Source organism: Mercenaria mercenaria, chromosome 10 (assembly GCF_021730395.1).
Source record: "Mercenaria mercenaria strain notata chromosome 10, MADL_Memer_1, whole genome shotgun sequence".
NCBI classification, from domain to species: Eukaryota; Metazoa; Mollusca; class Bivalvia; order Venerida; family Veneridae; genus Mercenaria; species Mercenaria mercenaria.
In genome coordinates, this window is record NC_069370.1 from 31,764,439 (window position 1) to 31,787,247 (window position 22,809).

The window sequence follows — 22,809 nt, forward strand, 5'->3', positions numbered from 1 at the left end:
AATCATTTTTGATCCACAGTACCCGAGCAATTCATTTACAGAAATTGACCGTAATCATGGTAATTGAAATAAATTTTGAAGTAATCTTTAATAAAATGAAAGAATAATATACAATTGTTGCGTAAGATCATGCTCTCGTTAAGTTTATCGGCTTTTACACGCCGATTGAAAATTTTCAAAATGTCGGCAGCTTACAATATTATTGATTGACACTGGGGGATATTAACGCTACGGTTGGCTGAAGTTTGACAGGCGAGAAGGCGGGGTTGACTATGGATTTATCGATAATTTAATCTAGAATATGCATCAAGTTTTACAACTTTAAGTAAACTCGGCGATTCGGATTTCGCCCGGAGGCGATAATTAGGCCGACTTTAAAGCGACGATATCGCTCAAATCGCCTTTTAGGATGATCCCTGTAATTAAATATTTGTTTGTTGTGTGACATTTTGATTTTAAATTCATCATCCAGAATGTAAGTGACCTTCCTTGACAGCAGAGACTAAAATATAGACCAGGATATCGGATTTCCAGGGTGAATAAAAAACATGGGTGTTTTTATTTAAATTAAGTAAAATATTATAACTTTGGTTGTAATTTCAGGAGCACCATCTACAGCGAGCTCTCTCGGCACAGCAAGTGTATGGTACTGCAGAGTCTTTAACTATTCCTATCCCTGATGTTGATGATACATCCGAACGTTATGATGGCCTATATCCGAGTGACTTTAAACAGCCGAAACAGTTCATTCATTTACAGGGTATGGGATACAGTTTGCATTTAGATGTGTAATTCAGCAATATAGCTGGATTCCATAAACCTGACCAGTCTTTTGTTCGAAATCCAACAAGAAAAAATACTTATATGAAAAAAATTTAAGAGTAAGAAATCTGTACAGATGAAGTGACTTTTCATTTTTAAAAAATGACCATTCTTTGTATTTTTATTTATGATAATTTGGATTTGAGTGGGGTTGGTGAAATGATTTATGTAAAATGTGTATATATTGTGTTGTTGTTTTTTTATTCAGCAAGATATTGATGCTCTTTTCCTCTCTGACATACTGTATGCTGCAATCTCTAATTTACAGCTTAAATTTTTTTATTTTGTTAAACAGCATTTGGTATGGACCAAGAAATCCCGGATTATGATATGGACTCAGAGGATGAAGCCTGGTTGAATGAACAGACCAAAAAGATGGAGATCACTCCCGTAAAATTTGAGGAGATGCTTGACAGACTTGAGAAAGGAAGTGGTCAACAAGTGGTCACTATAAGAGAGGCTAAACTACTGCTGAAAGAGGATGATGATCTCATTATAGCTGTCTATGACTACTGGCTTAACAAAAGACTCAGAACTGTAAGATTATCTTCCCATGTTCTTCGGGGAGGGAGGGGATTGTGTTGCCTATTCAAAAATATTTTAAGATTAAAATTTAGACTTAGACTTTAAAATGCTAAATTTCCTTTTTGCTCCGTCATTTTTATTTTTGTGTAGAGTGTATCGAAATTTGCAGACATGCAGTTAGCAGCTGTAAAATTCCCGGAAAAAAGATCATCTGTTTAATTTTAATGCTATAAAGCAAGTGATATAATAATTAGCCATTTCATAAATTGTTAATTATTTAGGGAGACTGATTTAGTTGTGCTGTGTTATAGTTGACTATATATATTGACTATATATATTATGAAACAACTTGTCCAGATTCAGCAAAATGAACAAGCAAGTTTTTTTTTGTAAGTTTACTCTCATTATTTACAAAAAGTTTATATATGATTGTGAAAAATTTCCTAAATTAAAAAAGTATCTGAAACTTGTCAAATTATTTTAGCAACATCCTTTGATACTGAGTGTTAAGACTGAAAAAAGAGATGGATCTACCACCAACAACCCATATGTTGCTTTCCGACGACGAACAGAGAAGATGCAGACTAGAAAGGTATGTCTGTATGTCTTGAAATACAAAACTTGAAGCAGAGTTGACTTCGTTTCATTAGGTATTGTGGCTGTTACACATAAATTGGGGACTAGCATAAATAATATTAGATCTTGAAAATGTTCTTTGTAAAGTTCTATATAAACTATGCTTGAGAATTGTTTCTGACATCAATTCAGAAGATAAACATTGTCAGGGATTGTGTAAATTGCAGTGAAGGCAATATTTCATTGAACCAAAGAGTTCTGTTTATGGCCTTATGTTAGATTTCTGATAGTTGATTAAGTTTACTAATGACATTTTTTGGGACACTGTAAGTAGAAAATAGAAACAGTGTACACCTGATTAACTTTCCTCTTGTAGAATCGCAAGAATGATGAAACATCCTACGAGAAGATGTTGAAGCTGCGTAGAGATCTCAGTCGGGCAGTGTAAGTGTCATTACCTGTGTAGATTGGCACTGATTTAGCACTTTAAGCCCTCTCTTCTCTCTATGTGGCATAACAATTCTCTAGTGTCTATAACAACTTGTCTCAGGTAGGTAAGTATGACCACAGATTTTGTATTGAAATTCTTTGTCTGCTGTGCAGGGGTCTTTTGACTGCTGAAATTTGACTTCAGTTGTGTTGGAAGACTGTGATATCTGAATCAAATCAATTGTGGCCATTGAACTTTTGTATTTTTTATGAATTTGCAAAAGAGCATGTAAACTTGAGGTCCTGTACCTAATAGAAGTTATACCTAGGCAAAGTGAATGAAGAAAAGTGAATAACCCATTTAAAATTGCAGTCTAAATATTTCTGACTTTCTCATTAAAGATGTGTATTCAAATATGCATTGATGTTATTTCAGAACTTTGTTGGAATTTGTGAAGCGCAGAGAGAAAATGAAGAAAGAGATGCTGCAGTTAGCTATTGAAGTTGCAGAGAAAAGGTAGGAAAGATATTGGGGTGCCAGAGGGTTAGAGTTTTGTTTTGGCATTTATTTTCTCATCATAAGGCGAGAGGAATGATCCCAATTGATTATTAAATCCTATTTACTGTCCTGAAACTTGACAAAAATATTATCTGTCTTTGGGCAGTGAATGACCACTATTGATTTTGGTCAAGGTCACAGTGACAGTACAAAACCTGCACCGGCTTAGTATCTTGGGAATATTTTGACATACAATCCAAGTTGGCAAGTATATTGCCATACAGCAGTGAATCTTGATTTTATAGGTAAGTTACTGCTTAGCTAAGTCTGTTCTTTCAAATGCTTGTTTTTGCCCTTTAGGTGCCTTAAATGTTGACTTTCTCATCTATATCAGAACCATATATTACTATTTCATAGATCAAATCACAACAATTCAGACTTGTATAGAAGTAAGAAATATACTTTAAGCAAACACTTAAGTTTGTTATATAGTGATTGAATAAAGATATCATATCTGCATGACGGAAATAAATACTGCAAACAAATACTACTAACCATAGTATAATTTAGCTATAAATACGTTGTTAAAGAAAAAATCAACATTAAATAACTATAATTTAAGCAAAAGCACGATTGTAAAATAACAAACTTGACAAAGTAATTAATTAAGTTTTTTCATGAAATTAGGGCCAGATTAACCATTATCCAACCCATATTTGTTGAATCCTTCCTTCAACACCAGATTATTCATAACAGTAAATGAATGCAGTGCCCAATGATGTAAAATACAATCGGAGGTCGGGGTAGCAAAAATCTGATCACCTAGTCTTTATCTTTTGAATCTTTTTCTTTTCTTGTTTTTTCTTTTCATTCTTCTGTCTATCCTACAACCCTCTTGTGTCACATCCCACCCTTCTTGATTTCTATCTTTACTAGGTGAAGGATAGGTGCTACAGCGCGACCTATGATAAATGATTATGAGAGCTGAGGGCCTTTTTATTTGCTGAAGAGCCAGTTTTGTAAGATTTGTTTAGGAACACATTGTTAAACAATAATTGACATGCATCTTGCTGGGCTGTAACTTTAATGTTACAACACATACTTGGTATGTGGATTCAAATCTAGATGTTTCAGTGTTCTGATCTAAAGCAGGTTCTCTAACTTGGCTTTAGGAATAACAGTATCCAGAGGAGCAATATATTAAGCTATCTATAAATGTATAAAAATAAAACTTAAGAATGGAATTTTAAGGTTTTGCTTTTCCATATTTGGCTTGCATACTACATTATGAACTATGCTAACTAGATGTGAATCTTCATGTTGAATATTTCTTAGAACTCTGTATATCATGTATAATTTTACTTCAGGTACAACTTGGAGGACTATGATGGAAAGATGCTCTCAGATGCAGAATCTATCAGACACAAGTTACCGCCCTTTGTTTCTGCTTATACTTGGAAAGACTGGGGCACAGGGGTAAGTTTGCTTACGAATTGATGTTGTTGTTTTTTGCAGAAAATATTTCAACACATTTTATGGAAGTGTATTTATTAGAAAGATAACAAAAGATTGAAATTGTGAAACAGTACTTTAAACATAGAGCTTTTACCAACAGAGGTTTAATGACCCATAATATCTAGAAGAAGTTGCATGATAAAAAGGTGAGTCTGAATTGTCATTGTTAGCGTGGCCGGAAGACCATCTTCTGTCCATTATACTTGATGCTGTGGCAAAAATTTGTTTTGCATTGATATCTTTGAATAGGAAGAGGTGTCTGTTAGCAAGAAGAAACGGGAATATAGAAAACGTAAACATAAAGTATCCACATCACAACAGCCAAACCAGAACACCAATGCTCAACCTGTATATAATAACACAGAACACATGGGAATGCTGCAATCTGATCTGTACAGTTCGGATGAGGATGTTCTCTCTCCGGTAAGCTAGTTTATTCCTTAAAATTTTTCAAGAACTTCAGGTCTTGTATAATAGTTTGATCTCTATCGGTATTAATGGCTTTACCTTGAATTGTGGTGTTCCATTATCAGCTTGATTAATCTAAAATCTATATTTTTGGACTCTATAGGCAAATAATAACAGGCTTTGAATCATTTGCTGTACTGCTCTTTGGTTTAGTCCAGCTTGTAGTGTCTGGTGAGGAAAATATCCTGCTGGCTTAGGAAGGTGTTTGGTCAGGTGTACCCAGGTGTCTGTCTTTGCTGAAATAATGTCCAGAGTTGTTTTCCATCTGAAAAGCAAACAAACAGTATTCTTTAGTCATTAAATGAATCAGTGAGCAGTAATATTTCTTCTTTTCCAGATGTCTCCATCAGATCATGAAGATGAGAATGATCCTGATGGTATGTTTGCCTTCAAGAGGAAAAAGAACTGTTCATATTACGCTGTAAGTGAGATAACCAGTTTGTTCGGAGAACTTCAGATTTTAATCACACTGGACATATTTATATAATTGAAGAGAATTTCACTTCTGTTGGCAAAAAGTATTATACTTAATGTAGCAAACATAGAACTATTTTATCAAAGTCTGAAAAGTTAAAGAGGAAAAAGAACTGTTATAATTATGCTGTAAGTAATAACCAGTTTATTAGCAGAACTTTTCAACAGATTTTAATCAAACTGGAGATATTTATTTACTGGAAGTGTTTGGCAAAAGTAGTATACTTAATGTAGCAAACATAGAATTATTTTATCAAATTCTGAAAAGTTGTAAGAGGATGTCAAAGTTTTATGCATGGTTAAAGATCATTTTGAAACAGTGTGGAATCAAAAGTTGAAATATTGTTTAATATTTACCTTAAACTTGCAATAAAGTTTATAGTGGTATTGTTGGTATATTCTGTACACTGTATTTGAAGCATGTAGGCGATTTCAAAAAAGTCAACTCCCAGCTTCTTCTAGTGATTGTCCACACAAAATTACCTCCCTTCACCCAGTTTCATATATAAACAATAAGATCACATATAATACAAATTTTCATTTTTCTTGCAGCCAATTTTAGATCGCCTTGGTAACTGGCCTTGGTGCAGTCCAGAGGAGGGTGGTCTTGGAGATAAACAATACCGGTATTCATTAACCTCACTTTCACAACCTCAGAGATGTATAGGGTTTGCTCGGCGGAGAGTTGGTAGAGGCGGAAGGTTAGTGTTGCAAGAATTAGATCACATTGTTTCTTCATTCAAAGATTTTCTTGTTGTATTACAGTGATGCAGTGCCCAATGATGTAAAATACAATCGGAGGTTGGGGTAGCCAAAATCTAATCACCTAGTCTTTATCTTTTGAATCTTTGTCTTGTCTTGTTTTTCTTTTCATTCTTCTGTCTTTCCTACAACCCTCTTGTGTCAAATCCCACCCTTCTCGATTTCTATCTTTACTAGGTGTAGGATAGGTGCTACGGCGCGACCTATGATAAATGATTATGAGAGCTGAGGGCCTTTTTATTTGCTACAAACCAATTTTGTGGAACTGGCACTAAGGAATTGTTCATCAAATATTGTAACCAAGATAATTTATTGCAGGTTTCTGCATAGCTAACTATAATCAGTAGTGTACTACATAATTGTTGATGAAGTGCTGAAGTGTGCATGTATTTTACAGTAGTATTAGGGAATAATTTTTTGTATGTATCAAACATAACATAGCAGTAAACCTTCACTTATTTATCAAAGTCTTTTTCAGACTTTCGAATTTACACTTTGAATAAAATGAGCCAACGTTTGTTTCTTCATTGTGCTTTATCAGTAAAAATGTTGGAATGTAGTTTTTTCAGCAGTCTGTTATGCAGTGTTTGACCTAAACTTGAGACAGTGTTGCTTACTGGGCAAGTTGTACATTACTTTAACTCGCACACACTTAGACCTGTTCAAGTTCTAGATACATACATGTAACTTAAAAATAATTCCAAAGTATTTAAATTGAACATATGCCTTGCTTGGTATTCCTATTTTATCTTGTGTAAGACAATTCAACTGTTAAGAGAGTTCCAACTTTTACTGTTTGTGCTATTTAGGTAAAAACAATAACTGTTGGTCTGTAGAGGAAGTAGTTTATTAAGTGTAATTTTACATTACAGAATATTATTGGATCGAGGATTCTCTCCATGGGACGATGGTTTACATCAAGTGGATTTGTCAGGATCTGGTTCATATTCAGGAATTTTAGGAGACTATGTAACTTACATACGAGATAAAAAAGTGTAAGTTTCCCTTGCATGTAAGACACTTTACAAGATTTTTCTTTCTGCTTACGAATCAACACTTGCATATTATTTTTTTGATTTTTTGATAAATCTGGATTTTTTCCCTTTAATTGGTAGAGAAGTAACATTAGTCTGTTTTATCCACCTGATTGTTTTCCCATCACAACTATGTCTCGCAAGTTTGACAAAATAAATTCTTGTGAATTTTGCTGAGACTTGCTTCATACTGCATTGACTTTTAGATATTTAGATTTATGTATGGAGGAAGTTTCAGAATCAAGAAGAGTGTAAAATTTCAGATTTGTTAACAATACCGACCAGCTTCCAGTGCAGTTACATTCACATCAGTTTGAGATGGTAAGTTAAAATGTTTAGAGAGAAATATATGTTCATGTAAAGTTCTTTTCTTTTTAGATCACATTTTCGTCCACACTCACCACCTCCAGATACAGACTCGAGTCACCTTCTGGGTCCTCCATCATTCACGTCATCGCAGGACAGTGAGTTTAACATGGATCATTTCACATCGCACCAGGAACAACTGCTTCAGATGCAGAGAGAACAACAAGAGCAGCTTCTCCGCCACCAAACCTGTGATCTCGATACTTCATACCCTACATTAGAACATTCCTTCTCTTCTCAACCTACATCAAGGTTCACACTTGACACTGCCAGTGCCAAGTTTGCCGTGTCGGCAGTTATAAACTCAACACAAGTGCAACAGCAACAAAGTGCAACCTCCACAGCTACTATAAATGGTGCTAGTTCCATAGCAACCTCAACAGTCAATTTATTGAATGGACCAATTAATGCTATCACAGAAAGTAAGCTTTAGTTTAGCTTTATTGAAAGTTTACAGTTTCTGAGTTTTTGAAGTTTTGCTTGAAGAAAGAGGGTAAGAATATATTGGGATATGAATCAAGGTTCTAGCCAGAAGATTTTAAAAGGCATGTTGCAAGAAACCTCGAGATGCCATTGTTTACGTGATTCGGCTTGTAAAAACATGATTAATACATAAGAAAAAACATGTCCAAAAAATTGTTACTGATGTGTAATTTTTATTTATTATCTGGTATTGTCTTGATTCAGTCAGTGAAAACATGATTTTCATTTCTCTGATAATAATGACTGAATTTCAGGTTCAAGATTTTGTACAAAAATTTCAGGTACAAAAGTTAAATAGTCCTACCAATAAATTTCGTCACTCGTTACGTATTTGAAGTCTCTTAATTTAACTGACATCACTCTGGCATTAAACATCATGTGGTACATGGCAATGTTTTAAATACATTATCAGACTAGTTGGTATGTTTATTATTAGGTGCTTTATGGCATGGTGCTCGGGTAATTAAGGATGGTTGGAATAGTAAGGGATGTTGAATATACAACCTGAAAGCATGTCACAGTTTACATGGGATAATAGCCTGGCGAGAAACGTGTAAATGAAAAAATATTAATTTTCTTTGTATCCAAGTTCAAAGCTGTTACAGTCTGCTGGAAACATTTAGAAGAAAAATACCTATTCCTATCAAATTTGTAGTTTATATGCTAATTGATGGAGTTATTTTCAACACAACACAAGATGGTTTGAAAAAATTAAGTTGTTTCCCTTTAAGCAGAAGTTGGAAGTGAGTGAAAAATTGATATCAATTGTTACTTCTTAATAAAGAAAAACAGCAAATGTCTTGCTTTCAGAATGTTTAAACTTGCACTTCAGGAGAGAAGATCTTGATTAATTTTAATGTTGGTATGCTTGGATACCAGAGGTCTGCCATCCTTGGTTGAACCTCTGGCACATTTTACAGTTATTTTGAGTTTGTCAATTAGTGCCGTCTTGCTGCAGATCTTCAAGATTGTATCAAAATCGTCTTTGAAAAGGATTACCATGTCTATTTGAATTTCAACATTTAATTACAAGGAATAATTATACACCACCTTTATATACTATATATTGTTTTGATCATTGTTGGTAGATAGAAACCAATGTAAGAACATTGGTTTTTTACCAATAGCTGGAGAATGCTTTGCCTAACATGTTCATTCTTCAAAGGATGACTGCCTGTGGTCGGTAGATGACCCCCAACTGTTTTGGGGGTCAGTAAGTGAAAGTAATACTGACCTGGAGACTGAGAGTGGTTTTCACTCGATAATGAAAGAACACTGGCCTACTATTGTCAAACTTCATAGGATGATTATCTGTTGTCAGTAGATCATCCCAGTTGTTTTTAGGTTAGTAGGTCGAGGTCACAGTGACCTAGAGACTGAAAGTGGTTTCTCAGTAACTTGAGAATCCCGCGGCCTTTTGCATTTAAGCTTCAGAAGAATATTGCCTGTTGCCAGTAGATGAAATCTATTGTTTGGGAGGGGCCTCCGTGGCCGAGTGGTTAGAGTCGTTGACTTCAAACCATTTGCCCCTCATCGATGTGGGTTCGAAACCTCATTTGGGGCGTAGAATTCTTCACGTGAGGAAGCCATCCAGCTGGCTTACGGAAGGTCGGTGGTTCTACCCAGGTGCCCGCTCGTGATGAAATAGTGCACGGAGGGGCACCTGGGGTCTTCCTCCACCATTAAAGCTGGAAAGTCGCCATATGACCTAAAATTGTGTCGGTGCGACGTTAAACCCAACAAAATAAAAAAAATATTGTTTGGGGGTCAGTAGGTTAAAGTTAAGGTCACAATGATGTTTAGACTGAAACCAGTTTTTGCTCGGTAACTGAAGAAAAGTTAAGCCTACAGTCTTGAACCTTCATAAGATGATTGCCTGTGGTTATTAGATTGACCCTATGTTGGGGGTCAGTAGGTCAAAGGTCAAGACCACAGTGATGAATTGACTGAAAATCAGACAGACCATCATTTAGGCATACAAGTTTACCATCAGCTCTTTCTATTAGTAGGGGCCTCCGTGGCCGAGTGGTTTTAAGTCGCTGACTTCAAATCACTTGCCCCTCATAGATGTGGGAATGAGCCTCACTCGGGGCATTGAATTCTTCATGTGAGGAAGCCATTCAGCTTGCTTACGGAAGGTAGGTGGTTCTACCCAGGTGCCCGCTCATGATGAAATAATGCACAGGGTCTTCCTCCACCATCAAGGCTGGAAAGGTACCATTTGACCTATAATTGTGTCTGTGTGACGTTAAACCCAACAAATAAGAAAAAGAAACTATTCCTATTAGTAAATTTCTGAATAAGACAATTAAGAAGCGTAAATATTTATTGATTTGAATCCTACTGTGTGTCTGCAAGTATTTTGTTTAAATGTTGCTTATCAGGTTGAAAATCTATATAGGACAATATTGATTGGCTGAAACCCTCTGGGTAGTAATTATGAGTATGCATGCACCCAAAATAAACACAAGAAATCAGTGGTTTGTCTTGGGACAAAGACCTCTGATGATGTGTGAGCATGTAGTGATAGTAAAAATATTGGGTTAACATAATGCAACATTTTTTCTTGTAGACAAATCACAAGGGCTTTCAACTTCTCCAGCAGCAAACATTCTGCAGCTGAACTTCCCATTGAACAACAACAACAATCAGCTGCTGCCAGCAACTGTCATCTCGTCCCTCACCACATCTAACACTGCCATATCATCACACACCTCTAGTCTTTCATCGTCGTCTTCATCGCCAAGTTTGTCGTCGACCGTCCCCGCAAGTACAGTGCTCACAACTATCAACAACCTTGCTGGCAGGAACAGCTTCACAGCAGCCAACCTGTACAAGTTGGCTGCCTCACAAAACACAGTGCTACAAACATCTATCAAGTATGTTTCCTTTCTGTTAATAGATGAGCTTTCCATTTAAAATGAAATATTTTACAGAAAAAATATATTTGTTTGGTCTTGAACATTTTTGTCAGAAATAACCAATTATTTGTAAATAAATACATTTTTGTTTACAAGACATACTATTTTTTTTGCACTTGTAAAACCTTAAGGTGAAAAAATAGATGATCCTGTTATTTATCATTTTCCGGATAGAGTACTGTTGACCAAAGCCCTACGCATTTGTAAGCTTCGTCATTTGCGTCTTGAATGTATGATCTGTATAATCTTTATTGATGCTTGTATTTATCAGAAATTATTGTATTTGTATTTCAGACAGAATCATGAAGATGCCAAATCTCTGAATAACCTCAATATTGAAAAAGTCCTGCCAATGGATGTAACGTGAGACGAGTCAGTCCACTATGATTTCATAGTGAGAAATGAACTTGCATGTCCGTCTTACTGGACATAAACCATTCTCTATACACGAAGCTGTCACTGTTAGAGGAGAGGATACGAACAATCTGAAACTGGTATTAGAAGCATACATAGTTTTATTCCTTTTGGACGTTCCATGGAAGAATTCAAGGCTAAGTGTGAGAAGGCTCAATTGCAGTATTAAAATTCACAGGATCATTTGTATGGAAATTCTTGAGGGTTACTTGAAAAGTTTTATAATATTCTTATTGGTTCGAAGTATTTAAGTAGTGTAATGATAGATATGGCTTTTGTTTTGTTAAAAAGGGATTGATTCAGTTTTGAAGTACATCTCGGCCTGTCTAAGTATGTAATTAGGGGATTTGTTTGTCAAGTCTGTAGAGTGCTTAAGCTCTCTGAAGCTTAACAGAAAGAAGGATTTTTTTATGAGATTGAAAAACTGGGATGCTTTTGTAACTCTGAAGGTTTAAACAATGTTGAATGCTAGTTTTGGACAGGGTGCATTTTCTTATTGGGTTTTCACTGCAAAAAATTGCTATTTAGGTTGAATCATACATTACATTATGAATAAGAGGAACCTTACCATTTTTTATGTCGTGGGTAGTCAGTTTTACTCTGATTTAAATATTAATAGGGAATTACTAAAGGTCTTTTTTTTGGTTCAAAAAAGGTTGATGGGGGTAAAATGCCATTTATATACCTATTATTGTCGATGGAGTACCAATGCTTTAGTTTGAACAGGTTTTACGGACCTCTGATAACAGTTAAACTTTGTTGTTAAAGTTTGATGGGCTGACCTGTAATTTTATTGTTAGATGTTTTAAAAAAAAGCTAAAACCTGCTTAAACATGTCTTTTTCTCCTGCCTTAATAAACAAGAATTTCACAACTTAGCAAAGTTAATTTTGACAGAATCGATAAGATAACTTTTAGAAATTTTGTGCTCGTCTGAGCATGAAGTGCTGTGTCAGAGCTTCAGAGATCATTGAATGTCTGTCCGTCGGTTTTCCACATTTTCTTTTAAGAACATGTCCTAAACCACCTAAGTCAATTTCAGCCAGACTTCACAGGAATGTTGCTGGGTCGGTTCTCTCTCAGGTTCCTTCAAATCTTCGTCATCCATGCACAATTCTAGTTGCCTTGGCAGCCAAATGGAAAAACTTTAAAAAATCTTTTACCCAGAAACTGCTGGCCGATTTTGAAACGGTTTCACTGAAGTGTTCTTTGGGTGACTCTACCAAATTTGATGAGGATTTAAAACATTTGAAGTAAATATCTAAAGATAAAATATTTTTTGAAAGATCTGAACTGCTGACCTTAATTCAGAATAATTTAAGGGTCATGATGGCATTCTTGTTAGCAAGATAATCTAGATATTTCCCCACTTGTTAATGAAGTAAAATGCTATAAATACTTGTCTTGAGCAGCAAAATTAAATGAATTGCTGCAACCTGATATGACACCTTTCTGTTTCCTGTTTAGTTGCTTTAACAGATAGTAATTAGACGTGAATCAGCGAAGGCCTGAGCGATTTGACATTAATATTTTACTGGACCCCTTTTACCTGTCGGATAAGTTCAGTCTTGTAATCCTGATTAAGAGGGATGATACTAATATTAATGTTCTTGATAAACATAAAAAGAGGAAATATACACAGATTTAATAACAATTTTTATGCCCCCCCTTTGAAAAAGGAGGGGTATATTGTTTTGCAGATGTCGGTCGGTCGGTCAGTCGGAATGTAGACCTATCCGTTTCCGGATGATAACTCAAGAACGCTTGGGCCTAGGATCATGAAAGTTGATAGGGAGGTTGGTCATCACCAGTAGATGACCCCTATTGATTTTGAGGTCTGTATGTCAAAGGTCAAGGTCACAGTGACCCTGAATAGTAAAACGGTTTCCGGATGATAACTCAAGAACACTTGGGCCTAGGATCATGAAAGTTGATAGGGAGGTTGGTAATAACCAGCAGATGAACCCTATTGATTTTGAGGTCAGTATGTTAAAGGTCAAGGTCACAGTGACCCTGAACAGTAAAACAGTTTCCGGATGATAACTCAAGAACGCTTAGGCCTAGGGTCACGAAAATTGATAGGGAGGTTGGTCATGACCAGCAGGTGACCCCTATTGATTTTGAGGTCAGTATGTCAAAGGTCAAGGTCACAGTGACCAGGAACAGTGAAATGGTTTCCAGGCAATAACTCAAAAACGCTTGGGTCTATTGTCAGGAAAATTGATAGTTAGGTTGGCCATTACCAGCAGATGACCCCTATTGATTTTGAGGTCATTAGGTCAACGGTCAAGGTCATATTGGCCAGGAACAGTTAAATGGTTTCTGATCTTCTTGTCCAAAACCATAGGGCCTAGGGCTTTGATATTTGGTTTGTATCAAAATCTAGTGGTCCTCTACCAAGATTGTTCAGATTATTTCCCTGGGGTCAAATATGGCCCCACCCCTAGGGTCACATGGTTTATATAGACTTATATAGGAAAAAACTTTGAAAAACCTCTTGTCCAAAACCACAGGGCCTAGGGCTTTGATATTTTGTATATGACATCATCTAGTGATCCTCTACTAAGATTATTCAAATTATTCCCCTAGGGTCAAATATGGCTCCGCCCTGGGGGTCACATGGTTTACATATACTTATATAGGGAAAAACTTTGAAAATCTTCTTGTCCAAACCACAGTCTATGGCTTTGGTATTTTGTAATGTAGCATCATTTAGTGGTTCTCTACCAAGTTTGTTCAAGTTATCCCTCTCGGGTCAAATATGGCCCTGCCTCAGAGGTCAAATGGATCATATAGACTTATATAGGGAAAAACTTAGAATCTTCATGTCCATAACTTACATCATTCAAATTTGGACCACATGTATAGTTTTGAGTGGCAAGATGAACCTTGACATGAGTTGACCTTGATCTTGACCTAGTGACCTACTTTCACATTTTTGTACCTACAGCCTTCAAATTTGGACCACATGCATAGGTTTGTGTACTGAAAAAAACTTTGACCTTGTTATTGACCTAGTGACCTACTTCCACATTTTTGAAGATACAGGTTTCAAATTTGGACCACATGCATAGTTTTTTGTTCCAAAATAAAATTTGACCTTGATTTTGACCTAGTGACCTAGTTTCACATTTCTCAAGCTACAGCCTTCAAATTTGAACCACAAGCGTACTTTTGTGTACTGAAATGAACTTTGATCTTGAGATTGACCTAGTGACCTACTTTCACATTTCTGAAGGTACAGACTTCAAATTTGGACCACTTGCATAGTTTTGTGTTCTGAAATAAAATTTGACCTTGATTTTGACCTAGTGACCTACTTTCACATTTCTCAAGCTACAGCCTTCAAATTTGAACCACATGCATAGTTTTGTGTACCGAAATGAACTTTGATCTTAAGATTGACCTAGTGACCTACTTTCACATTTTTGAAGGTACAGGCTTCAAATTTGGACTGCATGCATATTTTTGTGTTCTGAATTGAAATTTTACATTGATTTTTATCTATTACCTACTTTCACATTTCTCAAGCTACAGCCTCCAAATTTGAAGCATATGCATAGTTCTGTTTACCGAAATGAACTTTACCTTGAAATTGATCTAGTGACCTGCTTTCACATTTCTCAAGCCACCGCTTTCAAATTTGGACCACATACACATTGTTTTGTACCTAAATGAAATTTGACATTGATTTTGACCTTGAGCTAGTCTTGAAATTTGGAACATTCAAAAATGGCTCAGTGGCTGGCGCCAAGATCAATCTGTAATCTCTTGTTAGGTTAATAGGTTAAAGGTCAAGGTCAGATTAAACCAGAATGGTAGTACTTTTGTTTACAGTGAGCATATAATTTCTGTTCCTTGTGCAATTACTAAATGCATCAAGGGGGGCATTTCGTGTTCGACGAGCTCTTGTTATTGTTTGTGTTAAAGACATTGGCTGTTTGACCAAGAAATTGTGGGTTGATACTTCACTTGTGTCACAGCCTCCCCTCGTGTGACGCCAGTACTTTATTTTCCAGGAAGCAGATAACAGTGATTCAAACTAAAGTCACTACCTTTCATCACAATACAATTACAACCTAATCTAATTAATATATGTAGATTTTAAGGCACTTTGCAAGGAAATATATGAATATTGTAATACAGTATCAATTTAGAAAGGTTTTTGATTAGAAAATTTTATCTACAGCTTTGGAATTGCCCGATTTATCTTTGACTGTTTATGAAATTTGTATTTGCACCCAAGTTACAAGAAAGCGTTATGAAAAGCAGTACTTGAATGAAAAATGTTTAAAGAGTTTGTTTTCAAGATTTGAGCATGTTTCTTGTAAGATGTAGTAGTAATAGGTAGCTATATTAATCAACTTCAGTAAATCATAGTCATTTTTGTAGCTTCTAATTAATTCACATGGTTGTTTATCATATTTTTTACCAGTCATCCGCTTGTTCTAAACCAAAGTCTTTCAATAACATTTTGTATGAGTTTGTGAAGTTTTTAGTTTCAACTTTCATCATTATCATTGTTTGTATGTGTTCTGTGAATTATTTGTATGTTTTCCACACAGGGTAGTTTTCATTGATAAAAAGTCTGGGACCATATTGATTAATTGCCATTAAATATCCAAGAATAATTGAGGAAATGTGCATACACATTGCTTGAAGAAATCTAATGTGTAAGTGTGCAGTTGTGGAAGTCGCCATTAATTTCACATTGTTGCCTTTTTCTATTCCTTTCCAATTATTTTGCACAGATAACTACCTCAAGAGAGACTAAGAGATTTCCAGTCTTTTACAGCATAATAGATGTTACAAAAACATATGCATATACTTAAGTAGAACAGTTAGTATGAAACTCTTGAAATGGTTAGAAGACCATTGGTTCTTGATGTACATAAGACATGACTTTTTTCTGAAAGTTTTGACCAAAAAAATGTGGGAGTAGTACAAAAGACATTAATAAATGTCTTCTTTTTTTAAAGTTTTGACAAATCTTGTGGGAGAAATGTTTGTTCAATATATTTGTATTTCTTGTAATACTAGAAATAGGTTATACATGTTGCTGGTCGTTTATATAGTCTTATCCAGTTTGTCCACATATAGTATAATTATAGTCTTGTGTTATCAGTAAAGAGTCTAGTGCAGACAAGTTTTGTTAAATCTAAATGGGTTCAATGCCATTCCTGGCCCGAGTTGTATTTTATAGAATTTTGACAACTAGCCAAAATCACCCCCTTAGACTAGTGTTTAGTAGTTGAAACAAACCTTTAAAAATTATTTATTATATAGTATTACTATGCCAAAAATAGCAATTTTAAAGACCAACACTTCGTTGGAAATGGCAAAAACGAAATTGGAATTTGAACAGAACTTGAAACAAACTGGCAAATTCAAAAGAAATTAATTTGCCTTATTGATTTAAAGGCAACCATTTGCAAAAATAACTTTTGACAACTTAGTTCCAGTAATTCTAGTGAGCAGTCGAGAGCTGTCATAGCTTAAACACATTGTGTATTTATTAGCTCAGCTGAGCACAAACTATAGATGTTCATAGTCAATTTGCTGTAAACTCTTTGTCAAGATAAAGAATGGGAATGATTGATTAAATATCGGTTGAGTTATGGCCATTGATTAAGTAAAACTTGTTGGGGATACATAATATGAATTGGAATAATTTAAGTTAACAAGGTTATAGGGGAGTGATTAAGGGCTATCATGCCCCTTTTGTTTAGCAAGAATCTGTAAATTTAAAGAAAAAAATCAACTGCAAAACATAAAATCTGTGTCCAGAACTATACTAGTTAAAATTTTGTTTTGCCTAATTACAAACAGTGTATTAGATATAGAGTCCCGCGTGTCACCCTGTATGATTGTATGCATGCTATGTTTATCTATACCACTATTGTGTTCATGAACCACATTTTACTGTTTGAGATGTAAAATGGTTTGCTTTGTATGACTTGAACTAGCATTGTCCAGATTTGTCATATCTATTTTTAGCTATGATAAGCAGTTTCTCAGTGAGTTATGTTAGAATTTTAATCATGTTTAAAATGAGAAACTTGTTTTGATGTATATGGAAGGAGTTTATGATTAATATTTTAATGATTAAGGCCATACTGATCAATTTCTACCAATATTACACAATTATGTGACAGTTCAGATGCAAATGCCTTTGAGAATATTTTTGCCTGTATTTTATCATCAGTATACAACATGAAGCAATGACAGGCCCACGGCTGAAATACTGAGAAAAGTGAAACAAATGTAGATTTTCACATATTTAATTATCTTGTCAGTGTAACAGAAATGTACATTTGCACCTGCTAAAAACATTACATTCTGTAGTTATTCCATTACTAACATCAGTATAGAAATTTAAAATGAAGTTTGTTTTCCAGTTTTTGTGTGAAAGAATTTAAATTTAAAAAAAAATGATAATTTGTAGATCTTAAATTATTTGTTAATGAAATTTACTTCTGGTTTATAGCTAATGAAGTATACTTGACTGTGGGAAAGATGAGTAAGCAAAAGAAGTGTTAGTTCTCCTTCACAAAATACATTGGAGACTAAACATAAGATCTGAGTATTTTTATTTTGTTAAATTCTTCTTCAAAACTTATAATACATGTAAACAGAAAAGATTTTGTTACTTTAGGCTTTCAAGCTAATGCCGTTTGCTAGTATATCAAAGTAACCATGGTTTATATTTATGAATTATTCATAGACTCTATGAAGTTGTTTGAGAACAATTCTTTGTAATGTTTTAAGCCAGGAGACTAGAATACTAATCAGTGGTAAATGTGTTGTAATGATACTGGTAGAAGGTTGAGAAATGTTTTGTAATATAATATTCTTGTGTTCAACTGTGATATGATAGAGACACTCGAAAGAGACCGCTCTGAAAAACACAAAAAATAAAATAATAAACAAATCTGTCTGTCTGTCTTGTTAATGCTGTAACAAAGTGTCCAGGTTAAAGTTACATTGTCATTGCACATTGAATGTTGACATCCACAATTTGATGTTCTTTAATTAGGTAGATGGCGGTGTTTATTTTTTGTACGCCCGTTTCAAAATGTGTGTCTGTCCATCCGTCATAATTTGTGTCCGGAGCATATCTTCATAACCATTAGAGTTTTGACATATAGGTAGATGGGGATGAGACGGTATGCAGAGCGATTGAAACTGCTCTTTTAGTCAAAGTACAAGGTCACAAATTGAGCTCAGTGGTCAAAACTCCATTATATTTTGTGTCCGGAGCAAAACTTTATTAGTCCCTTACTCGTATCTGCAAGATTTGTCTCAAGCAGTAGTTGATGAATACTTGCAGACTCTGGTCCAGGCGTTTCGTCCTCCAGGTTTCAGCACCGTAAAGGAAGACTGTCTTCACGTTTGTGTTGAAGAGTCTGATCTTAGTTTTCAGGTGGATCTTGTGATTTTTCCACACTGGTCTCAGTGTTGCAAACGCATGGCGGGCTTTTCCTATTCTGGCCTTGATGTCTTCCTCTGTACCCCCTGTCTTGCTGACAATGCTGCCCAGATATGTGAAGGTGTCAACATCTTCAATGGCTTGTCCTTCTATGTGGATGCCTTGCATGCTGCCTGGGTTAATCCTGAGGCATTTAGTTTTGTTGACGTTGACCTCTAGCCCTGTTGATCTGGCTACTTCTTGCAGTTTCTCGGTTTTCTGCTGTATATGGCCAAGTATGGGACAGGAGACCTTGGCACAAATGTACCTCATAATAAGACTTGTCAAGCACTACTTTCAGACCCCTAGCTCAAAGGTCAAGGTCACACTTGACAGTCAAATGTTAACATAGCATGAACAGGGTCTGTTTCGTGTCCGGCCCATAACTCTGTCATTCATGAAGGGATTTTAATATCACTTGGCACAAATGTTCCCCATGATGAGATCACTTGTCTTGCGCAAATCCCAGACCCTTTGCTCAAAGGTCAAGGTCACAATGAGAGGTCAAAGGTCAACAGGGCTTTTTAGCTCGACTATTCAAACAATAGGTAGAGCTATTGGACTCGCCCATGCGTTGCGTCCGCGTCATTTGGTTAAGTTCTTGTATATAAGGTGGTGTCTTGGTAACCACTTGTGGGAATGGATTGAAACTTCACACGATTATTTACTGAGATAAACTGACTTACATTGCATAGGTTCCATAACTCTATTTTGCTTTTTTTACAAAATTATGCCCCTTTTTTGACTTGGAAATTTTTGGTTAAGTGTAAGCTGGTATCCCAGTACCCACTGATAGGAATGGATTGAAACTTTACGCACTTCTTCACGGTGATGATCTGGCATGCAATGCACAGGTTCCATAACTCTACTTTGTACTTTAACAAAATTATGCCCCTTTTCGACTTAGCAGTTTTTATGCCCCCGGAACGGAGGCATTTTAGTTTTCAACTGTCCGTCCGTTCGTGCGTTAGTTCGTTAGTTAGTTCTATCGTTCGTCACAACGTTAACTTTTTGCATGAAGGCACTTTACTCGCGAACCACTGCACCCAGGACCTTCAAACTTCACATACTGATAGTACTTATTGAGTACACCACCCCTACTGACTTTGGGGTCACCAGGTCAAAGGTCAAGGTCACAGGGGCCAATGTTAACTTTTTGCATGAAGGCACTTTACTCGCGAACCACTGCCCCAAGGACCTTCAAACTTCACATGCTGATAGTACTTATTGAGTACACCACTCCTACTGATTTTGGGGTCACCAGGTCAAAGGTCAAGGTCACAGGGGCCAACATTAACTTTTTAGCCCACCATCATCAGATGGTGGGCTATTCAAAACACTGTGTCCGTCGTCCGTCCGTCTGTCCTTCCGTTTACAATTTCTCGTTATCGCATCTCCTCAGAAACTACCAGGGGGATTTTGACCAAACTTTGTCAGAATGATGTATTGGTACCCTAGTTATGTCCCCCTGAAAATCAGACTGGTTCAACAGTTTTTTAGTAAGTTATGGCCCTTTGTTTATTTCTATAATTTACATCTATAGATTTATATAGGGAAAAACTTTGAAAATCTTCTTGTCCAAAACCACAGAGCCTAGGGCTTTGATATTTGGTATGAAGCATCATCTAGTGGTCCTCTACCAAGATGATTCAAATTATTTCCCTGGGGTCTAATATGGCCCCGACCCGGGGGTCACATGGTTTATATAGACTTATATAGGGAAAAACTTTGAAAAACCTCTTGTCCAAAACCACAGGGCCTAGGGCTTTGATATTTTGTATGTGACATCATCTAGTGGTCTTCTACTAAGATTGTTCAAATTATCCCCCTAGGGTCAAATATGGCCCCGCCCGGGGGTCACATGGTTTACATAGACTTATATAGGGAAAAACTTTGAAAATATTCTTGTCCAAACCACAAAGCCTAGGGCTTTGATATTTGTAATGTAGCATCATCTAGTGGTTCTCTACCAAGTTTGTTAAAATTATCCCCCTAGGGTCAAATATGGCCCCGCCCTGGGGGTCACATGGTTCATAAAGACTTATATAGGGAAAAGCTTTTAAAAACTTCTTGTCAATAACCTACAACATTCAAATTTGGACCACATGTATGGTTTTGAGTGGCAAGATGAACCTTGACATGAGTTGACCTTGATTTTGACCTAGTGACCTACTTTCACATTTCTGTAGCTACAACCTTCAAATTTGGACCACATGCATAGTTTTGTGCACTGAAAAAAACTTTGACATTGACCTAGTGACCTACTTTTACATTTTTGAAGGTACAGGCTTCAAATTTGGACCACATGCATAGTTTCGTGTTCCGAAATGAAATTTGACCTTGATTTTGACCCAGTGACCTACTTTCACATTTTTCAAGCTAAGGCCTTCAAATTTGGACCACATGTATGGTTTTATGTACCGAAACAAACGTTGACCTTTACATTGACCTAGTGACCTACTTTCACATTTTTGAAGGTACAGGCTTCAAATTTGGACCACATGCATAGTTCTGTATTCGGAAATAAAATTTGACCTTGATTTTGACCTAGTGACCTACTTTCACATTTCTCAAGCTACAGCTTTCGAATTTGGACCACATGCACAGTGTTGTGTACGGAAATGAAATTTGACCTTGAGCTAGTCAATAAATCTTGAAATTGGAACACTCAAAAATGGCACATTGGTGGGCGCCAAGATCACTCTGTGATCTCTTGTTGCATGAAGGCATTTTACTCGCGAACCACTTCACCCAGGACCTTCAAACTTTACATGCTGTTAGTACTTTATGAGTACACCAACCCTACTGACTGGGGTCACCAGGTCAAAGGTCAAGGTCACAGGGGCCAACGTTAACTTTTTGCATGAAGGCACTTTACATGCGAACCACTTCACCCAGGACCTTCAATCTTCACATGCTGATAGTACTTATTGAGTACACCACCCCTACTGACTTTGGGGTCACCAGGTCAAAGGTCAAGGTGCTGCGGGGGCATTTGTCACCATTAGTGACAGCTCTTGTTGGTTAAGTTTTTGTATGTAAGCTGGTATCTCAGTACCCACATACGGGAATGGATTGAAACTTCACACACTTGTTCACTGTGATGATCTGACATGCAATGCACATGTTCCTTAACCTACTTTTTTCATTTTTACAAAATCATGCCCCTTTTTCGACTTAGCAGTTTTTATACCCCCACAAAACGTTGGTTTTCATGGTTTCCGGATGATAACTCATGAAAGGCTTGACTGATTTAAATAATTTTTGGTACACAGGTGTAACATCAGAAAATACAGGTTAAGTTCAAATTTGGGGTCAGTAGTCAAAGGTCAAGGTCACAGTGACCCTGAACAGTTAAACGGTTTCCGGATGATAACTTGAGAACGCTTGGGCCTAGGATCATAAATTTTGGTACACATGTGTAACATCATGAAATACAGGTCAAGTTCGACTTTGAGGTCTGTAGGTCAAAGGTCAATGTCACAGTGACTCGGAACAGGTAAACGGTTTCCGGATGATAACTTGAGAACGCTTTGGCCTAGGATCATAAATTTTGGTACACAGGTGTAACATCATGAAATACAGGTCAAGTTTGACTTTGAGGTCTGTAGGTCAAGGTCACAGTGACATGGAACATTTAAAATGGTTTTCAGACAATAACTTCAGAACGCTTGGGACTAGGATCACGAAACTTAATAGGAGGTTGGTCATGACCAGCAGATGACCTGTATTGATTTTGAGTTCCAAAGGTCAAAGGTCAGAGTGACCTGGAACATTTAAACTTTTTCCAGACAATAACTTGAGAATGCTTGGGCCAAGGATCATGAAACTTCATAGGGAGGTTGATAATGACCAGCAGATGACCTTTATTGATTTTGAGGTCAGTAGGTCAAAGGTCAAGCAAGTGCAGCTTTGACATTGACTTAGTTCTGTGACAAGGCCATATTGTGGGGGTATAATTTCGTCACTCCTTTGACAACTCTAGTTGGTTAAGTTTTTGTATGTAAGCTGGTATCTCAGTACCCACTAATGGGAAAGGATTGAAACTTCACAC

At 36.3% G+C, this 22,809-nt stretch overlaps 2 protein-coding genes across 2 annotated transcripts in view; one reads left to right on the forward strand and one right to left on the reverse strand.

Annotated features, from left to right (window-relative positions):
• The window catches only part of LOC123559498 (enhancer of polycomb homolog 1-like), a 29,472-nt gene extending 11,244 nt beyond the window's left edge, over window positions 1-18,228 (forward strand). The window contains exons 2-14 of the mRNA XM_045351370.2: window positions 604-760; window positions 1,118-1,359; window positions 1,832-1,939; window positions 2,300-2,367; window positions 2,789-2,869; window positions 4,219-4,327; window positions 4,616-4,789; window positions 5,172-5,255; window positions 5,861-6,009; window positions 6,943-7,065; window positions 7,483-7,892; window positions 10,526-10,832; window positions 11,169-18,228. Coding sequence (XP_045207305.1) covers window positions 604-760; window positions 1,118-1,359; window positions 1,832-1,939; window positions 2,300-2,367; window positions 2,789-2,869; window positions 4,219-4,327; window positions 4,616-4,789; window positions 5,172-5,255; window positions 5,861-6,009; window positions 6,943-7,065; window positions 7,483-7,892; window positions 10,526-10,832; window positions 11,169-11,241 — 2,085 coding nt within the window. The 3' untranslated portion in view covers window positions 11,242-18,228. The remainder of the gene's footprint in view (window positions 1-603; window positions 761-1,117; window positions 1,360-1,831; window positions 1,940-2,299; window positions 2,368-2,788; window positions 2,870-4,218; window positions 4,328-4,615; window positions 4,790-5,171; window positions 5,256-5,860; window positions 6,010-6,942; window positions 7,066-7,482; window positions 7,893-10,525; window positions 10,833-11,168) is intronic.
• Window positions 18,229-18,557: 329 nt separating this feature from the next.
• LOC123560851 (uncharacterized) lies at window positions 18,558-19,028 on the reverse strand. Its single transcript, XM_045353007.2, has one exon. It carries the CDS (start codon window positions 19,026-19,028, stop codon window positions 18,558-18,560), a length of 471 nt encoding a protein of 156 aa, XP_045208942.1.
• Window positions 19,029-22,809: the final 3,781 nt, after the last annotated feature.

Coding starts and splice junctions, on each gene's coding strand:
- LOC123560851 (XM_045353007.2), bottom strand. CDS start 19,028: ATGAGGTACATTTGTGCCAAGGTCTCCTGTCCCATACTTGGCCATATA.